The sequence below is a fragment of the Eublepharis macularius genome, chromosome 5 (assembly GCF_028583425.1).
Source record: "Eublepharis macularius isolate TG4126 chromosome 5, MPM_Emac_v1.0, whole genome shotgun sequence".
Lineage (NCBI taxonomy): Eukaryota > Metazoa > Chordata > Lepidosauria > Squamata > Eublepharidae > Eublepharis > Eublepharis macularius.
This window is the reverse complement of record NC_072794.1, coordinates 58,589,557-58,617,427: the sequence shown is the minus strand read 5'-3', so window position 1 is coordinate 58,617,427 and position 27,871 is coordinate 58,589,557. Positions and strand designations below refer to the sequence as shown.

The 27,871-nt window shown below is 41.8% G+C and overlaps 1 protein-coding gene across 1 annotated transcript in view; it reads left to right on the top strand.

Moving 5' to 3' along the window:
* The window catches only part of HS2ST1 (heparan sulfate 2-O-sulfotransferase 1), a 143,229-nt gene extending 118,541 nt beyond the window's left edge, over nt 1-24,688 (top strand). Inside the window, exons 3-7 of the mRNA XM_054980681.1 lie at nt 10,042-10,127; nt 13,131-13,269; nt 14,760-14,857; nt 16,072-16,229; nt 17,803-24,688. Of these exons, the coding sequence (XP_054836656.1) occupies nt 10,042-10,127; nt 13,131-13,269; nt 14,760-14,857; nt 16,072-16,229; nt 17,803-18,029 (708 nt within the window). The 3' untranslated portion in view covers nt 18,030-24,688. The remainder of the gene's footprint in view (nt 1-10,041; nt 10,128-13,130; nt 13,270-14,759; nt 14,858-16,071; nt 16,230-17,802) is intronic.
* Nucleotides 24,689-27,871: the final 3,183 nt, after the last annotated feature.

The following is a 27,871-nucleotide window of genomic DNA, read 5'->3' as shown; positions in this document are numbered from 1 at the left end:
CTGACTGTCCTCTGAAGACCCCCTAAGTTTCAGGGAGATTGGACTCCAGGGAGCCATTTTATTGTCCCCCAAAGAAGGTGCCCCCAGCCACTCTCCAATCTCTATTATTCCTATTGTAGAGGAAAAGTCCAAGCTGACTCCCACTTCAGAAACTCATGGACTAAGGCTGCCATGGCCAGAAGCACATTTCTAAATTCAAGCTCCACACCAGAGAGGCCAACTGAACCAAACTGACACACACACACACCCAAACTCCAACGCCCCCGACCAGGCTGACAGCCATTCTCCATTGTTTCCAGTGATGAGAACTTTTCCACTTTCTTTCTCATGGGTGCATGCACACAGGTCAAGGATGCCACAATCAAGACAAGCTCCCATATGCAAGCTCATTCCTGGGGAAGTCCAACAGAACCAAACTGAAGCCCCCCCCCTCAAAAAACCCTAGCGCCCTCTGACCAGACTAACTAACCACTCTCCATTGTTCCCTATGAGGACCAACATCACACCAAAAAATCACCCAAACCAAACTAAAGCGAAGGACATTCTTGCAACTAGAAGCAAAATGAAGCAAGGGAATGAAATCTCCCCAGAACCAAAGTGAAACAGGGGACCAACTTCACACCAGAGAATCACATCCATTGCACCTTAGCCAAACTGAAGCAAGGGACACTCTTGCAACTTAGCCCAACAGAACTAGTGTCATTCACAGCAGCCAGGCACCGGGTTCAGCCAGTGGGGGAACACCACAGAACAGAACCAAGCGGTACTCAACCATAAGCACAAGGCAATGGCAAGCAAGCAGAGTTGTATAAGATAGATTCCACCCACTTGTCCTCAGGCTGAAAGTGAGAGTGAGGTGCTAGGAAACCAAGTAATCCTCTCTTTCTGCAACAGCCTTCATCATTGGCCCCCTCCTATCCTGGCAATGAGAACGGTTACAACACATTACATCAGGGCTTTTTTTCTGGGAAAAGAGGTGGTGGAACTCTCTATTACCACATGTGGAAGTGATGCCACTTCCCGGAACCCAGCACAATGCATTACGACGAGATAAATGTTAGTAAGCTTGGAAAATTACAGTATTATGAGAAAGGGTTTTTTTCCCCTTTCTGTATCCTCAACAAAAAGTGAAATCTTCATTCCCTTTCCCAAACATTTCATTTCTTTGAAAACATTTTTTAAAATATGCAAGAAGGAAGGGGCCTCTAAAAATCCAAAACCTGAGGGTGAAGGAGAACCATTTGAGTTACAGCTATTAGGACATAAGAATACCTATATGCTGATGAATACATTGATGAAAGCCTTGTGTGACTTGGACACAGCTATCCATTCCTAGCATAAAACTGGAATAACCATAACTGATATTTTAACTAATACAAATAACCATAACTGATATATTTAACTAACACAGAACCAATCTGCATTCAAAAGCTGTGGGAACCACAGCAATGTCAACTTCAGTCAACAAAAGAATGAAAGCAACACACACGTACAGCCCCACCCACCCCATGAAAAGAAAGCAGAATGAACTCAAAGCAGCACACATAAACAAACAGGCCCACCCACCCACTCCCCCAATGAAAATAAAACAGAATGAACTCAAAGCAGCACACACATACACAGAACCCCCTGAATGAAATGAAAGCAAAATGAACTCAAATCAGCTTTGCCTCCTCCGCAGAGCCTGCACCGGGCCCCAGCTTGTGCTCTCTCTCACACACACAGAGGAATGAAAAGAAAGCAGAATGAACTCAAAGCAGCTTAGCCTCCTCTGCAGAGCCCGCGGTGCTGAAGGAGGAACGAATCACATGGGCAGATTCCAGAGCTACTGGAATGCCGTTCCAGGGCGTTCCCCCTCCGAAAAAGCCCTGTATTACATACATTATATTACACGACTGCATTCTGTAGCTTCATTTGGGGTTTTCTGTTGGTTTCCTTCTTTAACACATGGTGTGTCATTCTCTACTTACCCTAACATTTCTCTCTGACTCTTCCCATCGCAGTGGCAAGAGAACAACATTTCTAGGGCCTCTTTTCTCAATTATCTGCAGAAATTTGTGCTTATGTGAGCTGGTGGTTTTATGGTGTGTGTGTGGGGGGGGGGAGTCCAAATATCAGGGTGCATTTGTTGTACCAACTGAATCAACTATCCTTCTCCTGCTGGTTTTCTACCTAAGTCTTGGGAAGAGCATTTCCCCCCATCTCACAGATTCCCAGAGGATGTAGGACACAAGGTGGGCTCACCTCATTAACTCTGGAAAGCCAAAGTTGGGAAATTGAAGAGTGGCATGTTGGCCTTCAGGAAGACCAACTGCTCAACTCTCCAGGGGAGTAGGTGAATGTGATACGAGCTGACAAATTCTCCGGTGGTCCTAGGAGTGGGGCAGTCCTTACTTTTGGGATATAGCTCCTCCTCTCCGAAGGCAGGGTCAGTCAGCTGATTTTGATCCCAGAGGGGAGGGGCTTGTCCCTGGAATCACCAGTCTTTCTGGCCCTACCATCCGAGCAGAACGTCTTCAGCAATGCTCTGCAGAGCGCAGCAATCCTGGTGAAGAAGAAACTGACAGAGATGAGCTGGGCATGGCAGCATGTGCCTGTAATCCCAGTACTCGGGGAGGCCGAGGCCACAGGCAGTGTGGAGCTTGCTGGGGAAAGGAAAGGCCCTACCGCCTACCCCACCCCTGTTTCACTCGGAGCGATGGTGAGCATTAGAGCCGACGGACCTAGGTTGCTCCTAGGTTCCAGGGCCATAACCACAAAACTCCACCGAGATTCCCCACCTTCGGGTTGGGAGGACCCCCCCCCCCCTCAGACAGCCAGAGGGTGAGGTGTTTGAGTCTGCGGTAGCCTGTTGTAGAGACCAATATTATTGGGAACTCCCTCAGGCTTAGAAGGAGCAACCTCCAGCAGCAGCAGAGGACCTGCTCCAACTCCGGCAGCCCCAACTGAACCGCGGTAAGACTGATCCTGTGGGTAATGGGGGCAGCAAAAGGAAGGAGGGAGGAGAAAAGAGTAGCAGAAGCCTCAGAGCCAGCTTGCCCTAAATAAAAGGGAGCCCTCCTTTATTTCTCTTTCCTTTCAGCCAGGACTTGTGAGGTGCGCTTTCACTTTCATTTCTCCTTTTGGCGGGCAAATTTCTGTTGACAGAATGTCAGCAAAGGCAGGCCTAGCCACCTCACAGGCCTCAAAGAGCGTAAGCCTGCGGCCTAGTCTTTCCAAACTCCTAGGCCTCAGCCCCTTCTAGACCTTTCAACAGGCCAGTGAAAGAGAAATGTCCAAGGGCCTGGATGGCAGAATGGCAGCAAAGGCAGGCCTAGCTACCTCCCAGGCCTCAAAGAGCATATGCCTGCAGCCTAGATTTTCCAAACTCCTAGGCCTCAGCCCCTCCTGGCCCTCTTAACAGGCCAGTGAAAGAGAAATGCCCAGGGGCCTGGATGGCAGAATGTGAGGAAAGGCAGGCCTAGCCATCTCCCAGACCTCTGAAAGTGCAAGCCTGCAGCCTAGACTTTCCAAACTCCCAGGCCTCAGCCTCTTCTAGGCCTCTCAATAGGCCAGTGAAAGAGAAAAAGCCCAAGGGCCTGGACCGCTCAGGCAAGAATGCCTGGAAAATTTTCTGCTGGTGGTAGGTCAGCAAAGGCAGGCCTTGCCTCCTTCCAGGCCTCAGAGAGTGCAAGCCTGCAGCCTAAACTTGCCCAATTCCCAGGCCTCGGCCTACTCCTGGGCGTCTCAAGAGACTAGTGAAAGGGAGGTCTGGGGTTTGCATCCACCAGGCAAGGAAGCCTGAAATAAGTTGCTGTAATGTTGTGGTTAAGTGCTGGGCCATGAATCATTACCCTGCTGGTTCAAGTCCCATAATTACTTGAACTCAGTGGCTGGCCTTGGGTAAAAGTGTCAGTTAGTGGTTCTGAGGGAATAATGATGATTCTGACCTTATCACGGCCCCTGACTATGATATCACAGTCCAGGCAAGCCAGATCTCATCAGATCTCAGCACCTCAGCAGGGTCGGCCTTGGTTAGCAATTGGTTGGGAGACCTCCAAAAAAGACCAGTGTTGTAGAGGCAACTATGACTGGATGACATTTTCCACCACTAAGGGGAAAGAAATTACATGCCCCCTATTTACATAGTCGCAGCCATAGTTACTATTTAACAAACGAATTGGCATGGCCCAGGATGGAAATAAAGAATTCAAAGAGGTCCTGAAGACACGCTAATAAATAGTCTAGCGGATAGACTCTCGGATGGGCAAGAGAGGCATTCCAGTATGGCGGTCTGACTCCAGATAGGTAAAGGGGTGCCCCCTCCCCAGATTAAAGAGGAGGCAAGGGCCATTAAGAGCACAGATCTTGGTTAAGCCTTCAACCTGAGGACCCTGAACTGTCAGTTTTCTCCCTCAGCCAAGAAGAAAGGGGAGCTGTTAAAAGAAGGGAACATTCCCTAGCAGATTTTCCTCAGGAGCTGTATCCTAGAAAGCTCCCTAAGGTGATGAGGATCCTGGAGTCTTCTCACTTAAGGGCTAAGGGGTTGGAGAGAATCCTCCCTTTCAGTAGTCTCTCATACTTGTAGAAGTCTAAGAGGGAAACTTTGGCAAAACTAACTACTCTTATTTCCTTCCCCCCCCCAAGTCTTATACATTAGTTCCAGGGGTTACTGAGAGGATCAAGCTGCCATTGGTGGATGATCCGGTAACCAGCCTGCCGTCTAATCCTGTGCTGCCCATTGACAAGGACGGACTATCTAGGATTCCAGCATCAAGTGGTTTGAACTGGCTATGCACAGAAAATTGGAAGTTTCCGCCACGTCCTTCAGAGCATTGGTCACAGCTCCACTCCTTCCTAGAGTCACATTCTCTTGGGTCTCAGACCTGGCTGCATTGAGCAGTAAACTCCTGTCAAAGAGCAAAACTAAGAAAATATCCCCGGCAATATGCTATGCTGTGGTCAACAAGGACCATGGTTTTCAGGCAACCAGGCACAACACTTAGCTTAGAAATTAGAACGTGGACCATTTGCCCCAAAGCCAAAGTAACTGCGGTTCCTTTCAAAGATATCAACCTGTCTGGAGAAACTCTAAATAAAGGAAAGCAGACCAAACATTGAGAGGAGGGTAGTACTTTCTCACTCAATAAATCCGATCAGAATACTAAAGGGCCAAAGAAGGGAACTCAATGTGTCTACACCAAGGCAGCAGGCGCGATGGTGTTTGGGGGATGCTTACAATGTTTGACAAACCCTTGGCAACTAATAATAAGAAACAGGCGGGTGTTGGATACTGTGATCAGTGGAATTCAATTCTGTGCCACCTTGTCCCTTTTCCCCTAGATCCAAAGGAATTTGGTCAAATAAAATAGACGCCTAGGAACAAGGTTGGAATGGAAAGGCTAAAATTTGTCATGACTGCCATTCAGAAGGAGATTGTCTGGCTTCCATCAATCTCTCAGAGGCACTTCCAACATTGGGCCCTTTCCTTTGAGCTGAAAACACCACCTATGGTGTTCTTCAGAATCCCAGTATCACTGATAGCATGGCTAGGCCACAGAGAGTGGCTCCTTTCCCAAATCCAAACGACATCTTGATCTGTGCACTTCAGAAATTCCTGTTGCCATACCATGGGGCGTTAGATTACAAGAGGTCCAAGATAGTTGAATTGCCAGAGATCGTCAAACAAGAAAACAACCAGTGGCTGTACCTCATTCAGTCCCATGATGGTGTCCCACTCAAGGAATCAGAGAGAACAGTGATGACTATGGACATGTCTTTGGGGATGGGGATCCCACACCCAAGGAATAGTGGCATAGGGCATCTGGCTGAAGGACAAATGATCAACAGGGTAAACCCTTTGAAACTCGGAGCCATCAGACACGGTATGGTGGAATCTCAGAATCTTCCCACAGGTCACTATATGTTTATACAGAGGACAACTCTGAGGCGGACTGGCTAAGCCAGAGAGTGATGAACCAAGCAGAATTGATGCTATCCAGAGAGATTCCCCAACTGGTCTACCACAGTTTTCAACAAGGTGTACAAGGAGAAGAAACCCTCAAACCATAGGGATAGATGATGTGAGCAGCAAGCTGCCTTCACACGTTCTGTATGTCTTCCACAGTACAGCTGTTGCACAGAGTTGTTCAGAAGATCACACAGTAAAGTGCAGAAGTGATGCTAATAGCAACCTTCAGCATCTCTGAAAGGACTCTAAAAGGTAGTTCCTGAAAAGTAGTCAGCTGAATCCTGGCTCATGCGCCTCACCTTCCCAGAGGGGCCAAGGGCATGCCAGAGTATCTCAATCTCTGTGGAATGGCCATGGGAGGAATGTGAAGGAATTCACTTAAATGAAAGTTTTCCACAGTGCAGAACTCAGAGAGTAGAAGGGAAGGTGTTAATAACTTCCTGGAAGGATAGGTTGATTGACAGGCTGCTCCCCCCCCCACTCAGAGTCAGAGACTGATTCCGCACACGTTGGATAATGCACTTTCAATGCACTTTATCAATCGTTTGAGGTGGATTTTTCTTCGAGTATTTTCAACAAAAAAATCCATTCCAAATGATCTATAAAGAGGATTGGAAGTGCATTATCCAATGTGTGCGGAATCACTCAGAATGAGAGTCAGTGCTGACAGGATTTTTCAGTTCAGTTAGAATTTTGAGGTCAGTTGAGAGTGTGGAGTCTGACAAGGAAGGTTAGATTGGTACCCCTCTGAAGTGAAGGAAAAGAGAACATTTGCCATAACTGTGACAACATTGCCTTAAGAAGAACTTCAGTTGATAAGTCCAAGTGTAAAAGTCAGAACAAATTGAAACCTGTTTACACAGTCAAGATATAACTGGGGTCGTATTTTCAGAAGAGTGAAAGGGTAGTAAGTGGAGAGTCCCATTTAGCCAAGTGAACAGGGTTATGTCTTACGAAGAATAATAATTCCTGTCCAGTGTCTAGAAAGGGGTTTTTGGCTATAAGGAGGACCCTTGGCCTGTTGTAAAGAGAAAACTGTGTTGAACTAACATCTGGAAACCTAAGTTTAAAAAGGGAACTCTGTGAAGAAACATTCTTACTGTAACTAAAGGAGTAAACAAAACACCTCTCAGTATCAAGATTTAAGAATAAGAAACTAAGTTTAAAGAAAAGGACAGAATGACACCCAGAGACAGCTTGTTATAACATAAGCCCAAAGAAAATAACAACAGAACACTGTTGGTGGTCACTTACAGCCCACAATTCAAGCCAGTCCAATGCATTATTAATCACCTACAACCCATGCTGGAATATGACATTTTCCTCATGCAAGCAGAGAGGCCGACCTTTTTTTGTTTACAATCTGCTAACCTGAAACGTTTACTCACCCACAATGATAAACTACTTAACACTAACATGGACTCTGGTACCAAGGCCTGCAACAAACCAAGATGCCAACTTTGCTCTCATATAGAGCAGAGCAACACCATCAATGGACCCAACAACATCAGCCGTACCATCTCGGGTTCATACTCCTGCTCATCCTCCAATGTGATTTACACCATAACATGTCATCAGTGCCCCTCCACTCTCTACACTGGACAAACTGGCCAGCCCCTTCAACAGAGAATTAATGGACAGAAGTCTGACATCAGAAACCAAAACATTCAAAACCCAGTGAGGGAACATTTAAACCTTCCCAGACATTCAGTTGCTGACTTAAAACAGACCATAGGATACTTACTGTGAAGGGTTCGTCTTTTCTGAGGACAAGAGGACATCTTGAGATGGGTGATTCCCACCCTCTATTCAGGGAGGCAGGACTAATGTGGAATTCTAGTCTTCCAGTAGGTGTCACTCTTCCCTTCAGTTTTGTTCCTGCCTCAAAAGGGAGAGCAGTATCTTAGGTTTCTGCCTCGGACTACCGTATACTTTCCCTTCTTTCTACCCTTCAGCACTAACAAATCTCTTCTCCAGCAGTCCCTTCTCTTAAATACCTGCCTTGAAGCACCTGAAGTATGTCAAAAAGAGGCGTCACAGCACTACAGGCACTCAGAGGCTGTGCAGCAGCCACACATGGACTAGCTGGTTCATGGACGGGCTCAGACAGTGCAGCAGTCAAGGCCTAGCCAACACCTTTCCCCTCAGAGGCAGCACCTTTCCGTCTCAGATGGAGAAGTAGCAGTTATCCTGCAGAGGAATTTCAAAGGGAGATTAGAAAGAGAGACTGCTGAATTGCAACTGCTAACAAAGCTCAAGACAATGCATCCACCTGGACTGAATTGAAACATAAGCTTCCTTTGTCATTACCAGTGCTGATTTCTCCATACCCACTACCCCTCTGCATACCCCAGCCTTATTCAATCTCACCTACCATTGTCGTTCACCGGTTATTATCATTTGGCTTCTGTAATCATTCCACTTTCCAAGATATAAGGACAGATGGACTCACATTCTAGCTGTACTTGAAAAAGTGAGTTGTGGCTCACCAAAGCTCATACCTTACCACAAATGTTGTTAGTCATATAGGAGCTACTGGACTCTTGCTGTTTTCTACTGCTACAGATAGACTAACACAGCTACCCATCTTGATCTATTGGCATTAATGTAAACAAAAAAGGTAACATGTATCCACATGCTTCACTCATTGCACAGGAGATACTTGTGAGAACCTCCCCTGAAGCAATGAACTCAAAGAGTGGGACATGTGATGGACTGTGTTTTTTAAAAGCTTAGAAGTGCTATACAAACAGCTGAAGGACTGTTAACAGTTAATTCTTCACAGATCCTTGAGTGACAGGCTACTCCAAGGAATCTGATTAGGTAACATGAGCTGAACAGAAAGGACTTCTGAACTGAATGCTGGGGAGAGGGAAGTCTAATTTCAGCCCTAGCTGAGAGGAGTTTAACACAGACAGGAGAAGTGAGGGAGAGTTGGCAAGGAAGTCTGGAACTAGGTGTAGACTCCCATCCACACCAAAGAAAGGAGATAGATCATCTGTTGAGAGGAGAATTTCTCTATCCAATCAAACAAGGAGTTAGCTCCGAAAGGTGAAGAGATCTCTAGTGTGGTTAGAAAACTGCCTTTGGAGATCTTAAGGGTCAGTTAAAAACTCAAGATGAGTATTAGTGTTTCAAGAAAAGGGGTGTGGGTACCAGCCTTCTTAAAATCCAAAGAATAAGAGAATACTCAAAGAAAATGCGTTAGAGTGATTGGGGAAACACTGGAACAAAAGCCTCCCAGCATTAATTGAGAAGAGCTTAAGAAACTCTCATTAGTCTGAAACATAAGAACTAAAGTCTGTCCCTGTACTGATTTAACTCAGAGTTATCTGTATTGAGTTACCTCAGAGATTTTTAACCCTTGATTTCACCTGACCTTTCCCCTCTCTTTGTTATTTTTGAATTTAAAAATGCCTTTAGTGCCATTTAAGTTGTTTAAGACAAAAGGCAGGGGGGGGGTCATAGTAACAGCATGTGGTAGTGGGTATGAGTACCTGCTGTGTTCTGGGAAGCCATTGATCCAAAACTCAACTGTGAGATCCCTGAACAGCCCTAGACAAGATGCTGTTTTTACAGGCTCCCCCAGAGTGGAGATGATGTGGCTCACCTTCCTGACACTTGTGTAGTGTATTGAGAGGATTTGCTCCATAAACAACATTATGCCCTTTAGTTAAGAATGAACCAGAATATCCCCAAATGGTGAGCCAAATGTACAAGTTCCCAGAATTCATCACAAGGCTGGTTATTCAGTAAAATAAATAAATAAAAAGCAAGGGTGGTTAGGAGGTATTTCAGTGCATGCTGGAGAAGCCCCTAGTCTGCAGTCTGCAAAACCTTAAAATGGAATACAGAATGTGTTGTGGGCTCACTTGGATTAAGATGATTCTGGGTGCAAGTTTCAGAACACCGAAATCTGCCATGACAGCATGTGCACACACATGCACATACACCCGACAATAGCTACTATGCCATATAAAAACTAGCAGTTACTAAATTAGTTGCATTTTTTGTTAATAATAGCTTATCATTGTTTTCATTTGGAAACACACTTGTGCTAAATATTGCAAAATATTTCTTTCTTTCTTCAGGTACGATTTGTGAAGAATGTAACTTCCTGGAAAGAGATGAAACCAGGGTTTTATCATGGACATATAGCCTTTTTGGATTTTGCAAAGTAAGTTACATAAAGAAGAATTCTGTTTGCAGCAACTTGTTTTTAAAATGTTCTGTTTTATGCTTACGGTTTCTGGAGATTATAATTCATTTAAGATTATACTGCCCTCTTATGGCCACTAGTAGAAATTGCACTGAGTTGTATTTTGTACATCCAATTTCCTTCCTACAAGTAGTATTGGCCTTTCCTACTTGGCTTTGTATTGCATTGTTCAGCTTTGTATTGCATCCTCCACGATACTGACTTGTTTCACTCTTACATTGTTCTCTTGACCATGCACCTTCCTTTCTTGTTGATATGCTATGATGGATAAGGTCATTAACATCCTACTACCTGAATGAACCTCCTCTGTATATTATGACACTGAGACAATTAAGTTGATTTGTGTATACAAACACACTTTGCAGGCTGACTGATTGCTTTAAAGAGCTCAAAGATTATCTGTTTGGTAATATACTTTTCCAGTGATACTAATCTTTTGGTGCCACTCTTCCGTCAAACCCTGTAGAGGCCTGCTGCTCTTCCACACCCAAAGACAGACTTCCTGGAATATTCATCTCCACCTCTTCTGCTAATTTTTCTCCTTGCTCTGAAACACATACCAGGAGGGATGTATACATTCAAGGGATTTATACATTCAACACAACTATTGGATAGCAGTGAGAGATTCAATAGGCCATGAAAACAAGAAAGAAACAATGATCCAATACATATATATGACTGAACAGGTGACCACTTGAAGAACACCAATTAAAGGGAAGCTATCTATTTTTCCTTAGCAATCTACCCTATTGCATTTACGGCTGCAGACATGAGGTGTGTGTTTCAGATTGATAATTTGTCAGGGTCTGTAAACATACAACATAATTTTGAGTGATGGGTGTTAAAAGCTACAACAGCAATACAATACAAAAGCTACATTTTCTGTCATAGAAATAAAAAAGAAATGGCTGCCAAGCATGTGTGTATGTCTTTTCCTCTTCAAAAAGAAAGAAACCTGAGCATAAATTGCATTGCTTCGTCCATTGCATTGCTGTATTAGTAAACGTCTCATGTTGAATCCCTAATGAAATAATAACCTTGTGAACAACTAGGTAACTGTTACTCTATCCTATGCATTATTCATAGGATGAAGCTTAAAACATTTTGTAGGTACTGTAACTTTTCAGCCTAAAATAATCATTTTACCTCTAGAAAGGCAGCTAAGCAATTTCACAGATTTCATTCATATGCATATGTTCCTCCAGGGCTGCATTATCCTTGTGTTTTCTGTTTGTTACCCTTTCACCTAAATGATTTATTTTCTTGCCACAGCAGCTTGCTTTCTTATATTTGTGGTTTTCATTATTAAAATAATATACTGAGTGCTGCATTTGCTCTTGGCAAATAGACAGGAGTAACTTGTGGTATTGCATTCTTGCAGTTGAGAAGTATAAAATCTTTCAACAAAGATTCCTCCTCCTTAATAAACTCTAGCATAATGCTTTTGATTCGCTCTACACTCTCATGAAATTACATTGAACTTTGAACGTTTTACATTGGTGGTAGGAGAAGATTCTCAAAATCAAACCAAAGGGGATAAAGACCAAAGGCCCATATATGCAATTATAAAAATAATTTCAGTTTTTTTGCTCTCTCATTCTGTTTTCCTTTTGATTCACTTAAAACTTTTCTACTGAACTATGTTTTGGTGCTGTCATCTGTTATCTGGGAGAAATGTTATTCATTGATACAGTTTACAGGTCTGTTGTTCACTGTTTATCTTGTCATAGTATTAAGGAGTTCTAACTTGAGTTCAGAGTCCCCATTATATTAAATGTGCTCAAAATGAATATGAAGGTGAAGTTTGCTCTGCTCTGTTGATGGGCTTTTAAGGTAACTAGCTGGTCTACTCTGTAATGGATAGAGAGGTGCAGGATATGTTTGATGGTGCTAGGCTGTCTCTAGCAGGCTCCCACAAAGGGGCATGATATGAACGTGCTGGACTGTGGTGGCACCATGTGGTTCACCTCTTTCCTCCATGTTAGTAACTGCACTGCCTTCTGAGATGCACAACTGACCAGGAATACAGGCTAGGTTGTATGCATCAAAACATTTCATAATTATCAGGCAGCTTTTATACAGGATTCAAATTGTTTCACTAAGTCTGAGTATTTCGTATCAGAAGACAACAGTCCATACTTCTTTGGCCTGGCAAGCCACATAGTAGTGATTAATGCCCAAAATTTGTTTAGCATAAAGGCTTGCTTTTGGTATCAAAGCCCAATTGGAACTATAGATAGAAACAGCTATAGGTAGTTCTTTCACATGTGTGCAGATATGTTCCTCATGTGTTCCTCATGTCATACTCACTGAGAGTTTTATGTTCCCTCTTTGCTTAGTTTTTCCCAGAGTAGTTGTACCAGATATTTGGAACATGACAACCAAAAAAACTGAAGTGCTGATTTCAGAGGAATATGATTCAATCATGAAAAAAAATTATTTTTGAACTGAGCTAATGATTTGCACGAAGCTGAATAATAAATAATTTGTGTTGCCGCAAGAGTATAGAAAATCAACAGCAATTTTTGAGCAGTTCCCTTATTTCATTTCATCTGGTTATTGCGGTCACACCAGCTACACTATCTTCTTTGTTACAAAGCATAGGCTTTAAAAGGCTGCGTCTGCTGGAAGTAGAAATGCCAGATAGGACTTGTGCTGATAATACTTTTTACACAAATAAATTGAATGAACTTGTGTGCAAATAATCAACAGGCATATTTAAAATTCACCAAAGTAGAACATAAAAGAATAAAGGTTGGTGACTTTCCTTAAGAATATAAAGCTTTAGTAGACATTGGAGCGTATGCAGCTGAAACAGAAATCATAGTATTGTGTTTCTGGCTGTTCATCCTTGATGAATTTCTAGTGACAAAAGTGTCCACAATCTTGGAACAAACTTTATCCATTTTTACATTGTGTAGGAAACATTGATTTCTCAAGTGGCTTATTTTTCTTTTCCAGATTTGGTATTAAAAAGAAACCAATATACATCAATGTTATAAGAGATCCTATCGAGCGACTGGTTTCTTACTATTACTTTCTACGTTTTGGTGATGATTACAGGCCTGGACTCCGAAGGCGAAAACAAGGGGATAAAAAAGTAAAAGTACATCTTGATGTTTTCTGAATGTGTTAGACTTTCACTATCGAATTTGTAAGTAATGTGAAAACATACCAAACTTTCAGAGACCGTTCTGGCCCAAAACATTGTAAGTTGGGGAAAGACTGGATGACAGTGGCTAAGTTCAGACATCATGCATAACTATAGCTAGTTTATGAAACCTGGGTTAAACTCTGAGATGACCACTGAAATCTTGGTTTGCTTTGAAAAATGCTTTCTTAATCATCTTGAAAGTAGTGGAGAATAAAATGTTCCATCATTGTACCAGCTCCTACTACGTCTGCCCATAGAAACTATGTGCTATTACTTTGTCTTAGAGAGCCACAGAACAGAAATAGTCATATAGTTTAGGCCAGGCTGTGCTTGTAGTTCTGCTTTCTTTTAATTAAACTAGAGCAAGCTGCTAGTCAGTTGCACCTTGAATGTAAAAACCACCCAACACAGTCAGTTCTAAAACAAAACAGCAACTAGTTGAATTAGCAGAACCACGCATAAATGTGTTGTCTTCAGGGTAAATACTTTGCCTCAGGCATTCAGCACTCCCCATTTAAATAAATACATTTTGTTATAGACTTGTTTATCTCACAACAGTCTTAAAGGCTCTACTCTTGCTAATAACAAATGTAAAGTTCAGTGAGAAAGAAGGAAATTCTGACCCAGTTTCTTAGCCAGCCATCATTGAGAACAAATGCTTTGCCTACACATTCCCTTGTGGACTGGTACCATTGTTGATATATAGCAATGATAAGCAGAACCTCCTATACCATTCTCACTTTATATTGAGGTTTGCATCCTGATGTGGTCTTTGAAGTTGGCTCAGGCACTGCCAACAATTTGTCCAACAAGTGGCTGGCTTTGTGAATATGTCTTCACATAATCATTACCAAAGTGATTCACTGTGGTAGAAACAATCATTTGTTGTCTGACAGTTTTTGTACAGATAATATAAGTAGCATTTAAATGTTACTGTTAACAATAAGACTCTAAATGCTCTTAAAATACTTGGTTACGTAGCCATGGCACCTTCTTTTGAGCTCATCTTTCATTTTTAGCTACAGGCACCATGCCTGATGGCAGTCATGTGAATATTAATGGTGCCCACAAATCTCTACTCTTGGTTTGGCTCAGCATTTGTGCACTTGCAATAATAATAGCAGGAGCTTTGTGAGTACAAGCCACATACAAAAAACACACTCGTGAGTTCTGCATGTGAATTTATATCCACATGTTCTACATGCATGTAGCCTTTATGAGACTGCTGTGTTGGTGGATGACACCCACAAGTGGAAGCATATGCAACCTGATTGAAACATTTACTTCTGTGTGTAGGAGCAGTTGTGGGAATGGGCCCCTTAATAAGCTATTGCAAAGCAATGTAAAAGTCTGTTCAGCAACATAGCAACATTTAAGATCTTTGATATGTAAGATGAAAATTTATAGCTCACTCTAGAGTTTTGTCTTTGTTCCAGACCTTTGATGAATGTGTAGCAGCTGGAGGCACAGATTGTGCCCCTGAGAAACTCTGGCTTCAAATTCCATTCTTCTGTGGCCACAGTTCTGAATGCTGGTAAGAAGATGAAGTTGGCTTAAATTGCTAATCAAATGCATTATCAGTATGAGCTGTATTTAGCAAGACTGAGTGCATAGGGCAGTACAGATTTTGGAGAAGAACAAGACACTTGGTAGGCCATATAAGCATGTTAATTAACAAGTGTATGAGGTTATCTTCCATACAAGAATGTTTGGTAACAATATATAACAGTAAAAGAGTGTTTCATCTTGTATATATCAACAGTTCTCTGACTAAGCAGTATGCTCTTTCTAAACTCAAGCATTGATAATCAGGTATCTTGATTAAAAGCTCCAAGTGTGGGTTCTTTCCTATTCAAATTGTTAGCTTATTTATAAAAGAAGTAAAAAAGTTGGTTCATTTTGCGCTCTTACAATTCAGCTAAAGAAATATTTGCCAATTATAACATAAATGTTGACTGACATGTACATCACTGTGGAATGATTTCCTCTCCGAAAGAGTTCAGAAAATTGAAGTATGGTTCATTTGTCATATGTAGCCAAGCCTTGTTGCTCTATTAATTCATCAAAACAGAAAATAGCCTGCAAATGAACATGGGGGAAAATTTTATCAAGATAATTTTGTCCTCAGCATGATGGCTCCAAAGACCACTTCATGCATGCTAGTCCTCTTATGCTGTATTTATTATTAGGAAAGAGATGTGCAAACCATCTGTATAGTTAGTTCTGCAATTGATTTATTCCAGTGTATAAGCAAATATTTGTGAACTATGGGGTGTCATTGCTTAACCATTCCAGCAACTGAGAAACTTTTCTGGTTGATTTTCAAACTAGTATGCTAAAAATGCCTGTATTCTTAGTCTGCACAACTTGTGCAGAGCTGAAGCAAGTGCCTTTCAGTTCCTTTTTTGTACCGCATCAGAAGTGACACTTAAGGAGCCCTTTTTTGCTTTTACAGCAAAAACTTTCCACATTGCATACTTGCACTGCTCACAGGCATTAGTGTTATCAAGAATTTAGCTGGAAATCAGAGCCATAAATCTTTTGACATCCAGTCTAAGCAATGAAGAGAGTAAAAAAGAAAAAAGTGAAGGAAATTAAAAATGTGTGTGGCTGAAACTTTGTTTTCTTGCCTTGGAAAGATAACAGCTAAGCCATTCTTTTAGCCTGTTGTGAGAATATCTAAATGAAGGGAACCAAAATTCTTGGCAAACATCAAAACCTTCCTGTAATTACTTTTTATCGTTTTAGGAATGCGGGAAGCAGATGGGCTTTGGAACAAGCCAAATTCAACTTGATTAATGAATATTTCCTAGTGGGAGTTACTGAAGAGCTTGAAGACTTTATTATGCTGCTGGAGGCAGCTTTGCCCCGTTTCTTCAGGGGTGCAACAGAACTATATCGCACAGGTATTTAATGGCTATAGACCAGAGCCTCTTGTTCACTTTACACTTTGACATAACCTTTTAAGGCACGAATGAGCAGATTCCTCAGACTGTGGTTCAATTCTTTTTAAATTCTAGAGGCCGACTATGCATGTAAGTACATGCAATGCTAGTGGCCACTGCTAGCTTCCTCTTATGTGCACACCCGTGAATCAACTATATGTATTCCTTTGCTGAGTGCCGGAATGCCCTTGTCCACTGGGTTCACGTGTACTTGAAGATGAATGAAGCATAAAGCTTTGTCCTTGCTGGGCTCCAAGTGCTAACCTACTTTACTGCTGTATAGGAAGGATCTGTGGCTCTTCAAAGCTCCTTTGTTATGGTTCCCCTTACTGCATTCTAAATCAATTTCTTACAATAAATTTGAATGATCAGTGCTGGGTCCTCCCTTCACAGGACCTGCATGCCTTAAAGTCACCATTGTAGAGAGTTGATAAAGATATGTGTTGTATGTACCTGTAAAGACTTGTATATTGCAAGTGCCTGGGTGTATGCAGTGTATCTCTTTATGCTCTTTACACTCTCACTTCTGCAAGATCCTAGTTGGTGGGACCCATACCATCTAGTGTCAGGGGAGAGGACAAGCTTTTTCTTCATTACAACAGTTGATACATGTGTATGACTTTATCCAGAGCAGAGTGAGTAAAATGTACCTTTGGGATCAACTTTATACTTAAGGAAAAAACTGTTCCCTGAATACCCCAGTGACAATTGAGAATCAAACTGCTTTTGTCTGCCTAGGGCAGTTGCTTCACCTGCCTTCATCTCTCTGAAGGCCCATAGTACAGCAAGCTAAGCAGGTATAGATCTAGTCCATACATTTGTGAGAAAGTGTTGGGAACCAAAAGTATATTGCCTTAAATTCTGTGATAGAAGTTCAGTGAGATATAAATGTAATAAATGTTCGTATTCTGGACTGCATTTCTCGGATACAGTAGAGGGTGACAGAACCTTAGGAGCTGGCTTTGATACTGAGAGATGTATAGTGTAGTACATACTGAACTGTGTTTATATTGTGAGTATATATCATGTGGTTAATGGCATATACCTGTAGTGGCCAAGATGAGTCAAGAAGATAAAACTCTTAATGTGAAAGCTTGCTGAGAATTCTGTAAAACAAATTGCCTGCCCAATTATGATGTAGTCTGTGTTTTATTAACTTTATTATCAATAGTACTGAATTTCCAAATAGGCATTAATCACGTTTGAAGCAGATATCTTAAATGGATGTGATGTGAGGAAATACGGCTCCTTATGCAAACACTTCCTCTTTATGGTTTTAATAATTAAGCCCTTTAAACAGTAAAAGGAATGTGCACTGTGAGACTCTACTAAAGCAAAGGCAGTCATGCTTAATATCAGAGCTTCCAGTCTTTCATTCCCAGAGGCTTAATAAATCTTGGCCCAAGTTCTGTCATTTTATGTATCCACGTAGTAGTCTGCTGACTAGAGAATACACAAAAATCTTTTGGTCTGTACTCCAGGGAGTATTCTGACTGTAAGTCAGAATGAATTTATGATTTCATTTTTTTTTTAGGAAAGAAGTCCCATCTTAGGAAGACAACAGAGAAGAAACTCCCCACAAAAGAAACCATTGCAAAGCTCCAGCAGTCTGAAATGTGGAAAATGGAGAATGAGTTCTATGACTTTGCCCTGGAGCAATTTCAGTTCATCAGAGCACATGCAGTTCGAGAAAAAGATGGAGAATTGTATATTCTGGCACAAAACTTTTTCTATGAAAAGATCTACCCTAAATCGAACTAAGAACAATGAAAACTGTTAGATTAGGGGATGAAACCTTTGGCTGTGTCCTTGTTGTGTTCAGCCCCAACTTCTAGATTTCTGATATACCCTAACCCAGGCACGTTAGTCTTGAGCTCACTAGACTAAGCTATGGATTGTTCAAAGAAGATGGCTACCAACTAGGTATCTTGGCAATCCAAAAGCATAAGCTTTGGTGCCCCTATATTTTCAGAGGAAGTTATTACCCCACACCTGAGGAAGCCTTCATGTTCATTTACAGAAACTAACAATATGCAAATTATAGCTGAAACTATACAATGAAAGGATTCCATTTAATGCTCTTCTTGATTCTAGGACAGTTTATTTTATTTAGCTTCCTGGGAAGAGGAAGAGGCTTGACCCCTACCTTCAACATGGAGATTTTGGTTGTATACACTTATGAATAATGTTAATAACTGGCTGACATCTGTGCTTTGTTCTTGTGAATCCATATCATGTGACATTCATTGGAATGTTCAATTGTATTCTGCTGAGAGAGGCTACAGCTGAATGTGCCCATATTTATAGATGTGGGTTTTCATTTTAAGGAGCTAAAACTGGTCATCAGCGTGTTTGAAAATTGAAATTCCATAGTGAAATTGTCAAAAGGGCAAAATTCCAGGCAGTGTTTCTTTGCCACCCTCTGTACTTCCAGCTAATGTTGGGAAAACTCTCTTAAGCTGGCTTTTGCCTGCACATTAATATAAAACAAATAGTGAGTTCTGTATAATTGTTCCATGGATTCTTTGTATTTTAAAAAGAACTACTGGTGAATCCATATTATGACTCTACTTAGTGAGCTGTGGTATGGTTAGGATTTTCCTACTTAGATACTTTTACCTGTAGAATATTTTTACTAAGGTGCTTTATAATGTGTTTTAAAGCATTGCATTTGCAGAAGAAGTAAAATGCTGTAAATAATGCATATTTTATGTATTTGGACCAAAAGGTTACAAGTAACAGTTTAAACTGGTTTTGCACCAATTTTGTTGTATGTGAAGTAAAAGCATCCCATCTGCTGTTCAAATTCCGGTTTTGAAATTACTCTTAGACATCACTGAAACACAGTTCAATGACTTCAACAATTTTAAATACAGAGAGGTTCTGCCCAGGAACCATCTTTATAGAAAACTACTTAATCTGCATCCTTTTATCATGCTTAAAAGAGGAAAATGAAAATAGAAGCATGTGGCCTGACCAAGAGAGATACAAAGAAATTGAAATCTACATGTTCTTGCCTTGCATTACTTCAGTAGACTTGCATTTGCCCTTATTAGCACCATATAGTACTTATATACATGAAGTCATTTGGTTAGTAACAGGACATTAAATTTTTAACAAAATTATAGAAAATCACTGTTCTAAAAATTCCCTAGTTGCTCATGTTTTACCAGCAGTTTTTTAAACTGAGTATTAAAATTTTCAATAAGGCTAGGCCTTTGAACATCACATTGTATAGGGTTAAGTGTGTGATGTTAATATATTGATGGGTAATACTTTACCAAAATTGTGTATCTGCTAACGATCACAAAGAGGTTAACTGTTGCCTATATACTGAATGTTTGATGCCAAAAACATAATCCTATTTTTAAGGATGATGGGACTGTTAAGTAAAGCTTTTAATCTACTGTATTCTTTGCTTTAATCTTGGCTTTAAAAAAAAGGACTGCCTTCCCCATTTTTCCGTTTGCAAACATCACATTTTCTTCCTTTTACTGTATTATGTCAGAGTGTTTGTAGCCATGTTGGTCCCACTGAATGATACATAGAGATACGAAATGAACTTGGTTTAAACTGGCTACTTAAAATATAGCAAGCTTATGAACCAGTGTGTTCAACCTCAGGTGTTGATGCTCAGAGCACAACTAAAATTTTGACTGTCAAGGCTAATAGCCATGTAATGGACCTGTTAATTCCATTTTTATGTGGTAGAAAGAGTTTGTGGGGCAGATACCTGGGGCAGTGTTGCATGGACTCAGCTAGCACTGATTCCACCCTCTCAGGCTGTAGACTGAAAGTATGAATGTGAGACAATTTTACAAACTGAGCTTGGGCCATCCAGCTCAGACCCATGGTACAGATTGTACAGTGAGATTTGATAATCCCTGGCAAAATGTCCGCTGTGTGGACATGCCCTTTAAAGCAAAGGGGAACTGTGCATGGTACTTACCTAGTTAAACTTTACCTGTATGAAAAGCTTTGGATGTTTCATGTTTCTCAGATGATAATATAACAACTAGAAAGTTTCACAGGTGCCCATCTTCAACGCATGCTCCATCAGCTGTGTATGGATTAGCCCAGTAATAATAAATCATGAATAGAATTTCTTGAATTACATTCTGCTTCATGAGTAGACATGGGCATAAACGGGAAAAAATTACGAACACCCTGTTCGTTGTTCGTTGCCATCCACGAACAACGAACAGAAGCGAACATGTCCCCTTAATGAACATGTTCAGTGTTCGTGTTCGTGGCCCTTTAAAGATCCCTTTAAACTATCAGGTGGCAGGGGGGGATTCTCTCTTGCCGCCTGCCAGCTGATAGTTTAAAGGACCCGTTCCTGCCACGTGCAAGGGGCAGGGCCCTTTAAACACCCCCAGCCCCCTGCCCCACCCCAGCGCTGCCGGGCTGCTGCTGCCGGGTGCGAGAGGGATGGAGAGATTCCGTCCCTCTGACTGCGGGCAGAGCAGGGCTGCGTGGCCACTTCTGCCCGCTGTCAGAGGGACGAGGAGGCTTGCCTCATCCCTCTGACAGCAGGCAGAGCCGGTGCCACCACGGGGCCGCTTCTGCCTGCTGTCAGAGGGACGAGGAAAGACTCCCCTGGTCCCTCTGACAGCGAGCAGAGCCAGTGTCGCGGGGCTCCTGCCCACTGTCAGACAAGAATCTCCTCGTCCCTCTGACAGTGGGCAGAGCCGCTGCCGCCGCAGGGCCACTTCTGCCCGCTGTCAGAGGGATGAGGGGAGACTTCCCTCGTCCCTCTGACAGCGGGCAGAGCCAGCGCTGCCACGGGGCTGCTTCTGCCCACTGTCAGAGGGATAAGGAGAGATTCCCCTCGTCCCTCTGACAGCGGGCAGAGCCGGTGCCACGGGACTGCTCCTTCCCAGTGCCAGCAGGACGGAGAGATTCTCTCCATCCCTCTCTCACTGGGAGAGCCGGCACTGCCCCTTTTGCTGTCATTTTCTCTTCACAGTGGCGAAAACTGGACTGCCTGTTGGAAGCTACTTTGAGGGGTTACAAAACTGACCTTCCCAATGTCCAATACCTACCAAATGTTCAGGGGACATAGTCCTCAGTGTCCTCTGAAGACCCCCAAGTTTCAGAGAGTTTGCACCCCGGGAAAGGTATGATCCATGCCCCCCTTTTGCTGTCTATTTCTCTTCTGAGTGGCAAAAACTGGACTATCTGCTGGAAGCTGAAGGGTTAAAGCCAGAAGGAGTTCAGACAGAGTTCAGTCCCTGCCGTCGCCAGGGGAATTGATTGAAAGGCACCAGACTGTCTGGCTTGATGAAGGGCTGCCGAACGTAACGAATGAGGCTTTGCAGCAACCGCTTGTTGGTTTGTAATGGGAACTCAAGAACAGCTTGTTCGCGAACAGACGAACGGGCTGCTTGTGGGTTTTTTCGTCCATATTGCTGTTCGTGCCCATGTCTATTCATGAGCCCACATCACTAGGTACTATTATCATTGGAGAAAATGAATGAGATCCAAAGAACGATGAGCAGAGCTTGTTGAATGCATCTTCGCCAACTTTCCCTACCAGCTGCAGTCTCTTGCCCCGTCTCACAAGCTGCTCCTGCGGATCAGGAACTTCAGGAGTAGCATGGGATGTATGAGCAGCTGCAGCTTGAGTGGGAACTCCACAGGACTCCTTGCATAAGCAGAAATGCACCTTTAGATCCAAACAGGTATTTCTCATGAAATTCTGATTAGCTGTAGAAAGAGTTATAAAATTGTTGAAAGCAACGTAATACAACAGTGGCAGAATTTTTTTAAAAGTTTACAGTTTCCTTTGTAACAAATATGGAAGTTGATTCCTTTGAGGCAAAGTATGCTTTGACCTTTACTGCATTGTCCTTTCTGAAATGAGCATTGCTTTACCTGAGTTCCTGTTGTGAAGTTCTTGTAATCTGCTTTGAAAGAGGTCCCTGAATAAAGATGTTAATGTTTACAAAGTGAAATACAGGCATCTAAACACAGACATATTTACAAGTTTACAAAAGTAACTGAAAATAATGGCTTGTATAATCTGCTCATTTCAACAGTATTTACAAAGTTACCTGGGGTGGTTCTGTGCTGTACAACAATATGATGTGCAAGAAAAACTGATGACACTTTAAAAGATTTTCTAGATTTTTAACGGCCGCAGACAGAAGCTTTGGAATTTTGGTGCATTGCCTGATGCCACATCGGATATCACAACAAATCGTCTTGGAAACCCTTGCAGAATGTGACTGAAAACTTCCATGTTTCCTAAACACTGAATCAGGGTCTAAGTTACCACAATATCCAAAGGCAAGTGCCTGACAGTTGGAGCTTGTTTCCTCCTTATAAGGGTCTAAAGTGGGTTTAAATCAAGGTTCAGATATCCCAGCAGATTGGAAGTTGATTCAAGGCTTCCAAAATCAGGAAGCTTTAAATCATGTTCCACATTTGAGGGAACACACAAACATTGAGATCAAACTCTGCCAGTCATAAATAAGCCAGAAGTCATGTCTGAATGTGTCCTGAATCTCAATAGCTGGAGAGAAACTAGTCAGGATTTAGACATCTGATGTACTATACAATTTCTTACCTCCTCCCACTCCCCAGCTAAAACTCTTTGGTCTCTACTTCACATATCTACTTATGTTGCTCCCTAAATCCTTCCTTTTCAACCGTCACTTTACCAGAATCTTCCAAATACTCAGAATGCTTATTTCCTGAAAGCTAAGCATTAAAATAAACCAGATTCTTCCGGATGATATTTTTTTCTTCAGTTGTAACATTTATTTAAATGATACAAAGAAATCAAAAATCCTGGATTTGTTCTTTGGAAAGTAACTTTTAAAAGTTGACATATAAAACATACTGTGTAAACACAAACTAATAAAAATCTGAAATAATGTTAAAGTATATATTTTGAATATTGCAAAACCCATCAAAATAATGTCATTTTTAAAGTGATGATAAAGTCCCAAATGAATTTGTTAGTATACGCCAAAGGTGTATTGTGATAGATTTCAAAACTGTCACTTGCTAGTGAGATTAATATTACTAGCCAATATTGACTCCACAGCTTCATTACTGATTGAAAAGTGATGCTGTTTAAGTACCTGCAATGAGTTCCAAAGTTCCAGAATCTACATAGGTCAACAATCACTGTGGAAGGGCAGTCTGCTAATATCTTAACAAATTTCTTAATAATGACTTACTTCAATACTACTGTTTGGCAGTTATATTTAGACACCTTAAGCTATTGCATAAATTCAAAAAAGGCTAGTATTTGTCATCCCAGTTTGGTTTACCTTGTTTAATTGAATGATACTCTTGTCTTTTGATGTTTTTTTTTGTTTATATTTGCACAATGTGTCTGAGGATGGGCTTTTTGCATGCTAGTCAAGGTTTTCCATCTTTGGTTGTATGTTAGTGTATTAAGAAAGGAAATTGAAGGGTGGGGGAGTCAAGGTTGATAAAAATCAAAGACTGGGGTCACAAAACAGGTTCATGGTTCTGGATCCAGGTTTCCCAAGTGCAGTACTATATGTTATGATTAAGGGGTTTTTTTCCTCTTAGAGTTCAGAAACGGGATTTGTTTCATTTTGCTAACTCTGATTTGCCATGTAGCTGTAAACCTAGATAAAGTTTGTACTAGGGGTGTGTACTTCAGGAATCCAATTCAGGTAAAATACCTGAATCGGACCCAATGCGGAAAGCATTCGGAATGCTTCGGGAAGCTTTGGGGGACCTAGGGAGTTAGGTTTAAAGGGCCCTTTTCGCAAGTGGCAGGGCCCTTCAAACCTAACCATTCCCTCCCACCCTTCCCTCCACACCCCCTCCACTTACCTGGCACCAACAAAAGGGAAGGCTGGCCCTCTCTGCCAGCCAGCCGCAGCAGCAGGAGGAGGAAAGGTCCTCTCTGCCTGCCAGCCATGGTGGTGGCAGGGAAGGCCCTGGCTGCACAAGGTAAGTGGGGTGGGGGGATGGGGTTAAAGGGTGGGGATGGGTGTTTAAGGGTGGGGCAGCCTCCCCCTCCCTCCCTCCCCGTCAGTTCAGCATGCTACGAATCTTTATGGAGCATACCAAAGCAACCTGGAAACCATGCCGCTTCGGATTTTGGGGATTTCCGGATCTTTTTCCTGCTTCGGGTAAACCCAAAGCGGGAAACCTGAATCTTTTCATGTTGCACACCCCTAGTTTGTACTGGTTGTAGAATAAGTCTACAATACTGATGACATGGAAATATTTAAAGCATGCATTTAAAAGTGCAGTTAGTGAGAGCTTTATGCAAATTCCTAATTTTTTTGTTTGGCAAAGTGCTCTTTCTTCTTTTCTATTATTTCATAAATTTAGTAGGTAACATCACCATCCTAATTGTTTCGGGTGATTTATTTATCAGTCATCAAAATCCTGGGCCGATTCCAGACGGCCCTCCATCTCCTGAAACGTCGTGCGTTGTCGCGCAGAAAACGCGAAATATCGCTCAAAACTCGTGTGAGAAAACGCGATATTTCGCGTTTTCCGCGCGACGACGCGCAATGTTTCGGGAGGCAGAGGGCCGTCTGGAATCGGCCCTGGTGTAACAGCATTGCTCTGATACAGTGAATTCTTGTAGCAAAAAGAACAGAAGCATGACCATTAACTATTGCATGCTTCCCCTTTCATTTAAATACAGGAGGCAGATTTGAACATGTATGTCTTGAAGGCAAAGGAAAACCTACCCATGGAGGAATTCCATGTGTGGTTGTGAAATCTGGGCAAAAAACATTGCAGCAGTGGTGTACATGTATGTTTTCTACTCTGCAAACAAAAATGTTGGTCCTGGTTAATTCATTTTGGAACCCCAAGTATACCCAGCACTGGCTTACACATTATGTATCCTGAAGTCTTAGGGATAGCCAAGCTTCACACAGTCACTTACGTTACACAGTTTTTTAAGTTACAAAAATAAACAGTATTTATGGCAGTGACTGATTTTTGGTACTTCTGGCAACAGTTATATTGCAGGTGTCAGCAGTCAGTTCACAGGGCCTAGAGCAGACAGACATTATACACAAAACCTGAATTTAGTATGTGGAAGCTCTAAAATGGACCATCTGCTCATATATGAGTTCCTGTACACATGAGTAATCTTAGATGATCCTGATCTTAAGCATTTACTTCTATTTAAAACCCCAAGTCCTAGTTATATACACCTGGGAATAAAGCCCCACTAACTTGAATGGAACTTGCTTCCAAGTAAATATACATAGGATTGCAGCTGAAGTAGGAGGGTTGGGGGAGTTGTTTTTGTTTTATATCATGGCATTGGAAATATTTTTCATGAGGAAAGCTGTATCTATGATGCCTAAGCTATGCTGTGAAGACTGTGCTGACAAACCTGTATCATGTGCACTGCCAATTTAGCTCTTAAACATGGAGCATTTTGTGACTACTGGAGATCATCCTAGATAGAATGAGTGTAATCACTGATCAGTTGCCTGGATATATCCTATTTTGAGCCCCTGCAGATCTGTAACCTTTTGCGGCACCTATTTATAAACCAGAACCCTCATTGTATGAACTTTTATAGCAGGTTTGCTATAAATCTGTTTAGACGTTTGTATTTCTTTCATGTTTATGTTTTAGAAAACAAACTTGTGTAGCTTCTGTGTTAGAAATAGACTGGTGAGCATTTCAAAACAGTGTCGAATGTAAAGAACATGGATTGTGCCTCTTTTTTTCAATATTACTCAGCTAAATAGTGCCTTTTCCCTTCACAATCCATGTTGAAATGCTCACCCCTTCTCTCTGTCTCCCTTTCTCTTCACATACGGATTGAGTTGTGCAATATTCTCCCAAATCTGAAAACTTTGTCACATTTGAGCCACAATTGCTCCATTTTCTTTACTTTGCTGAGAGCTTTCTGTTGCTGAAGTGTTTAAGTTGATTACCTGACACAAATGATATATAAAATAAAATACCCACTGGGAAAGAGGAGAAAAGTCTGATGTCTTTTTTAAAAAAAATTGTAAATATTTGCCGTGACTATTGGTAATTCATGTGAAAGCAATAAATAGTTTCGGTTTTTATAGCTTTCATTTTTGCTATTATGTGTGCCTCATCTAGGATACACTTTTATGTCATGTGCAGAGGAAACTTGTACTTTACTGTAGTAATGGGTTGAAAGAAAGTTTTATGTTAGTTATGGTTAAGGGGGTGGATAGGTGAGTGACTAGTGTCAAGTCTGGAGGTGTAGGCTGGGGGCCACAGCAGGAGATTCAAAGGGGAGCCAATGAGCTGCAGATATGGGTTCAGCAGAAGCAGTCAATGCAGAGACTGTCAGAAGCTAACCTATGGGTCATAGCCATATGATATATTGAGCAGAGGGCAGGGCCTTAACAAGGGTGAAGTTTCTGAAAGGCAACTTTAAGACTAGGCAGAGAAATTGATTTGGGTTACAAGTTAGTCAGGTATTTATCCCTCATCTATTCCATCCTGGCCTCCCTTGCAGGGAATTTACTTGAAATAGCAATTGAGAAACTCCTGTTCATCTTCATGGCTGGCCAAATGTGTGCCTGCATAGAAGACCACTTGATGAACAACAGCTACAGGTACGTGCAACCCTATTTCACTTCCACAAGAGGTGGTGACAGCAAGTCCTGGTTGGGTCAGTAGAGTAGGTTCTTGTTTTTGCAGAGCAATGAAGCTCTGCGGGGCCCATTGCTAGCCTGTTTGTGCTTTCTTGAAATGTCCTGTTTATGAGCTAAATATTTTTGAAGAGAAATACCCAACATGCAAAAGGAACCTTCCCTCTGAGCTCTTAACACTCTCTGCTTGCAGCTGTCTCATAGTTGTGGAATAGCCAGCTGACTTCACTTTAAGAGTTTGCTTTGATCTGTTAATGGGATCGTTCCTAAATATTTCAGTCATCAACATTGCTAGCTTGGGCACATGTTGGATGGTGTTTCAGTCCATTAAGAATGACTTGTACATTCATCAAGGAGACTCCTGAAGGTTAAAGCTACTGCTATGGGAGAGTGAGATGGGGTGTGTTTATTTTACTTATGAACTAAATATAAAATGTCCTTAAACCTACTCAACATAATCCTCACATGTGCAGTTCTTTAATTCAATTTTTTGTTAGAACTAAGCAAGCAACATTGGAGAGAGCTGTTGCATGGCCAGTAAGCAGGCACAAGCACTTCTTTCAGACCCACCTTTACCTAACTGAAGCATGGAGCCAATTGAAAAACTGTTGCTAAAATGCATAAAGACTTCAATATGGAACATGTTAGCATTCTGATTTTTTTTAAAAACTTGGCATTTTATGCTGTTCATTTTGTTTACTATAGAAATATTTTGAAAGAGGCTCTCTTGCAAGTGACCTATTGAATCTCTTCAAGTTCACTGGGGAGAAAACATTTGCTCATGGCTACATTTGTCCGCATGCAAGTGTGTGTTTTGGGGTGCTGCCTTTGAGCGTAGCGTAAGTTTCTTGGCTGCTTAATAAAATATAAGAAGCTGCAAGAGAATCTCAAAGTGATATCCAGATGTTTTTTCATACTTAAGCCCCCCCTCCTGCTGTGACCTCCCTCTGGGTTTCATTACCACATAGCACAGATGTGGCAACTCACAATATGAGCTAA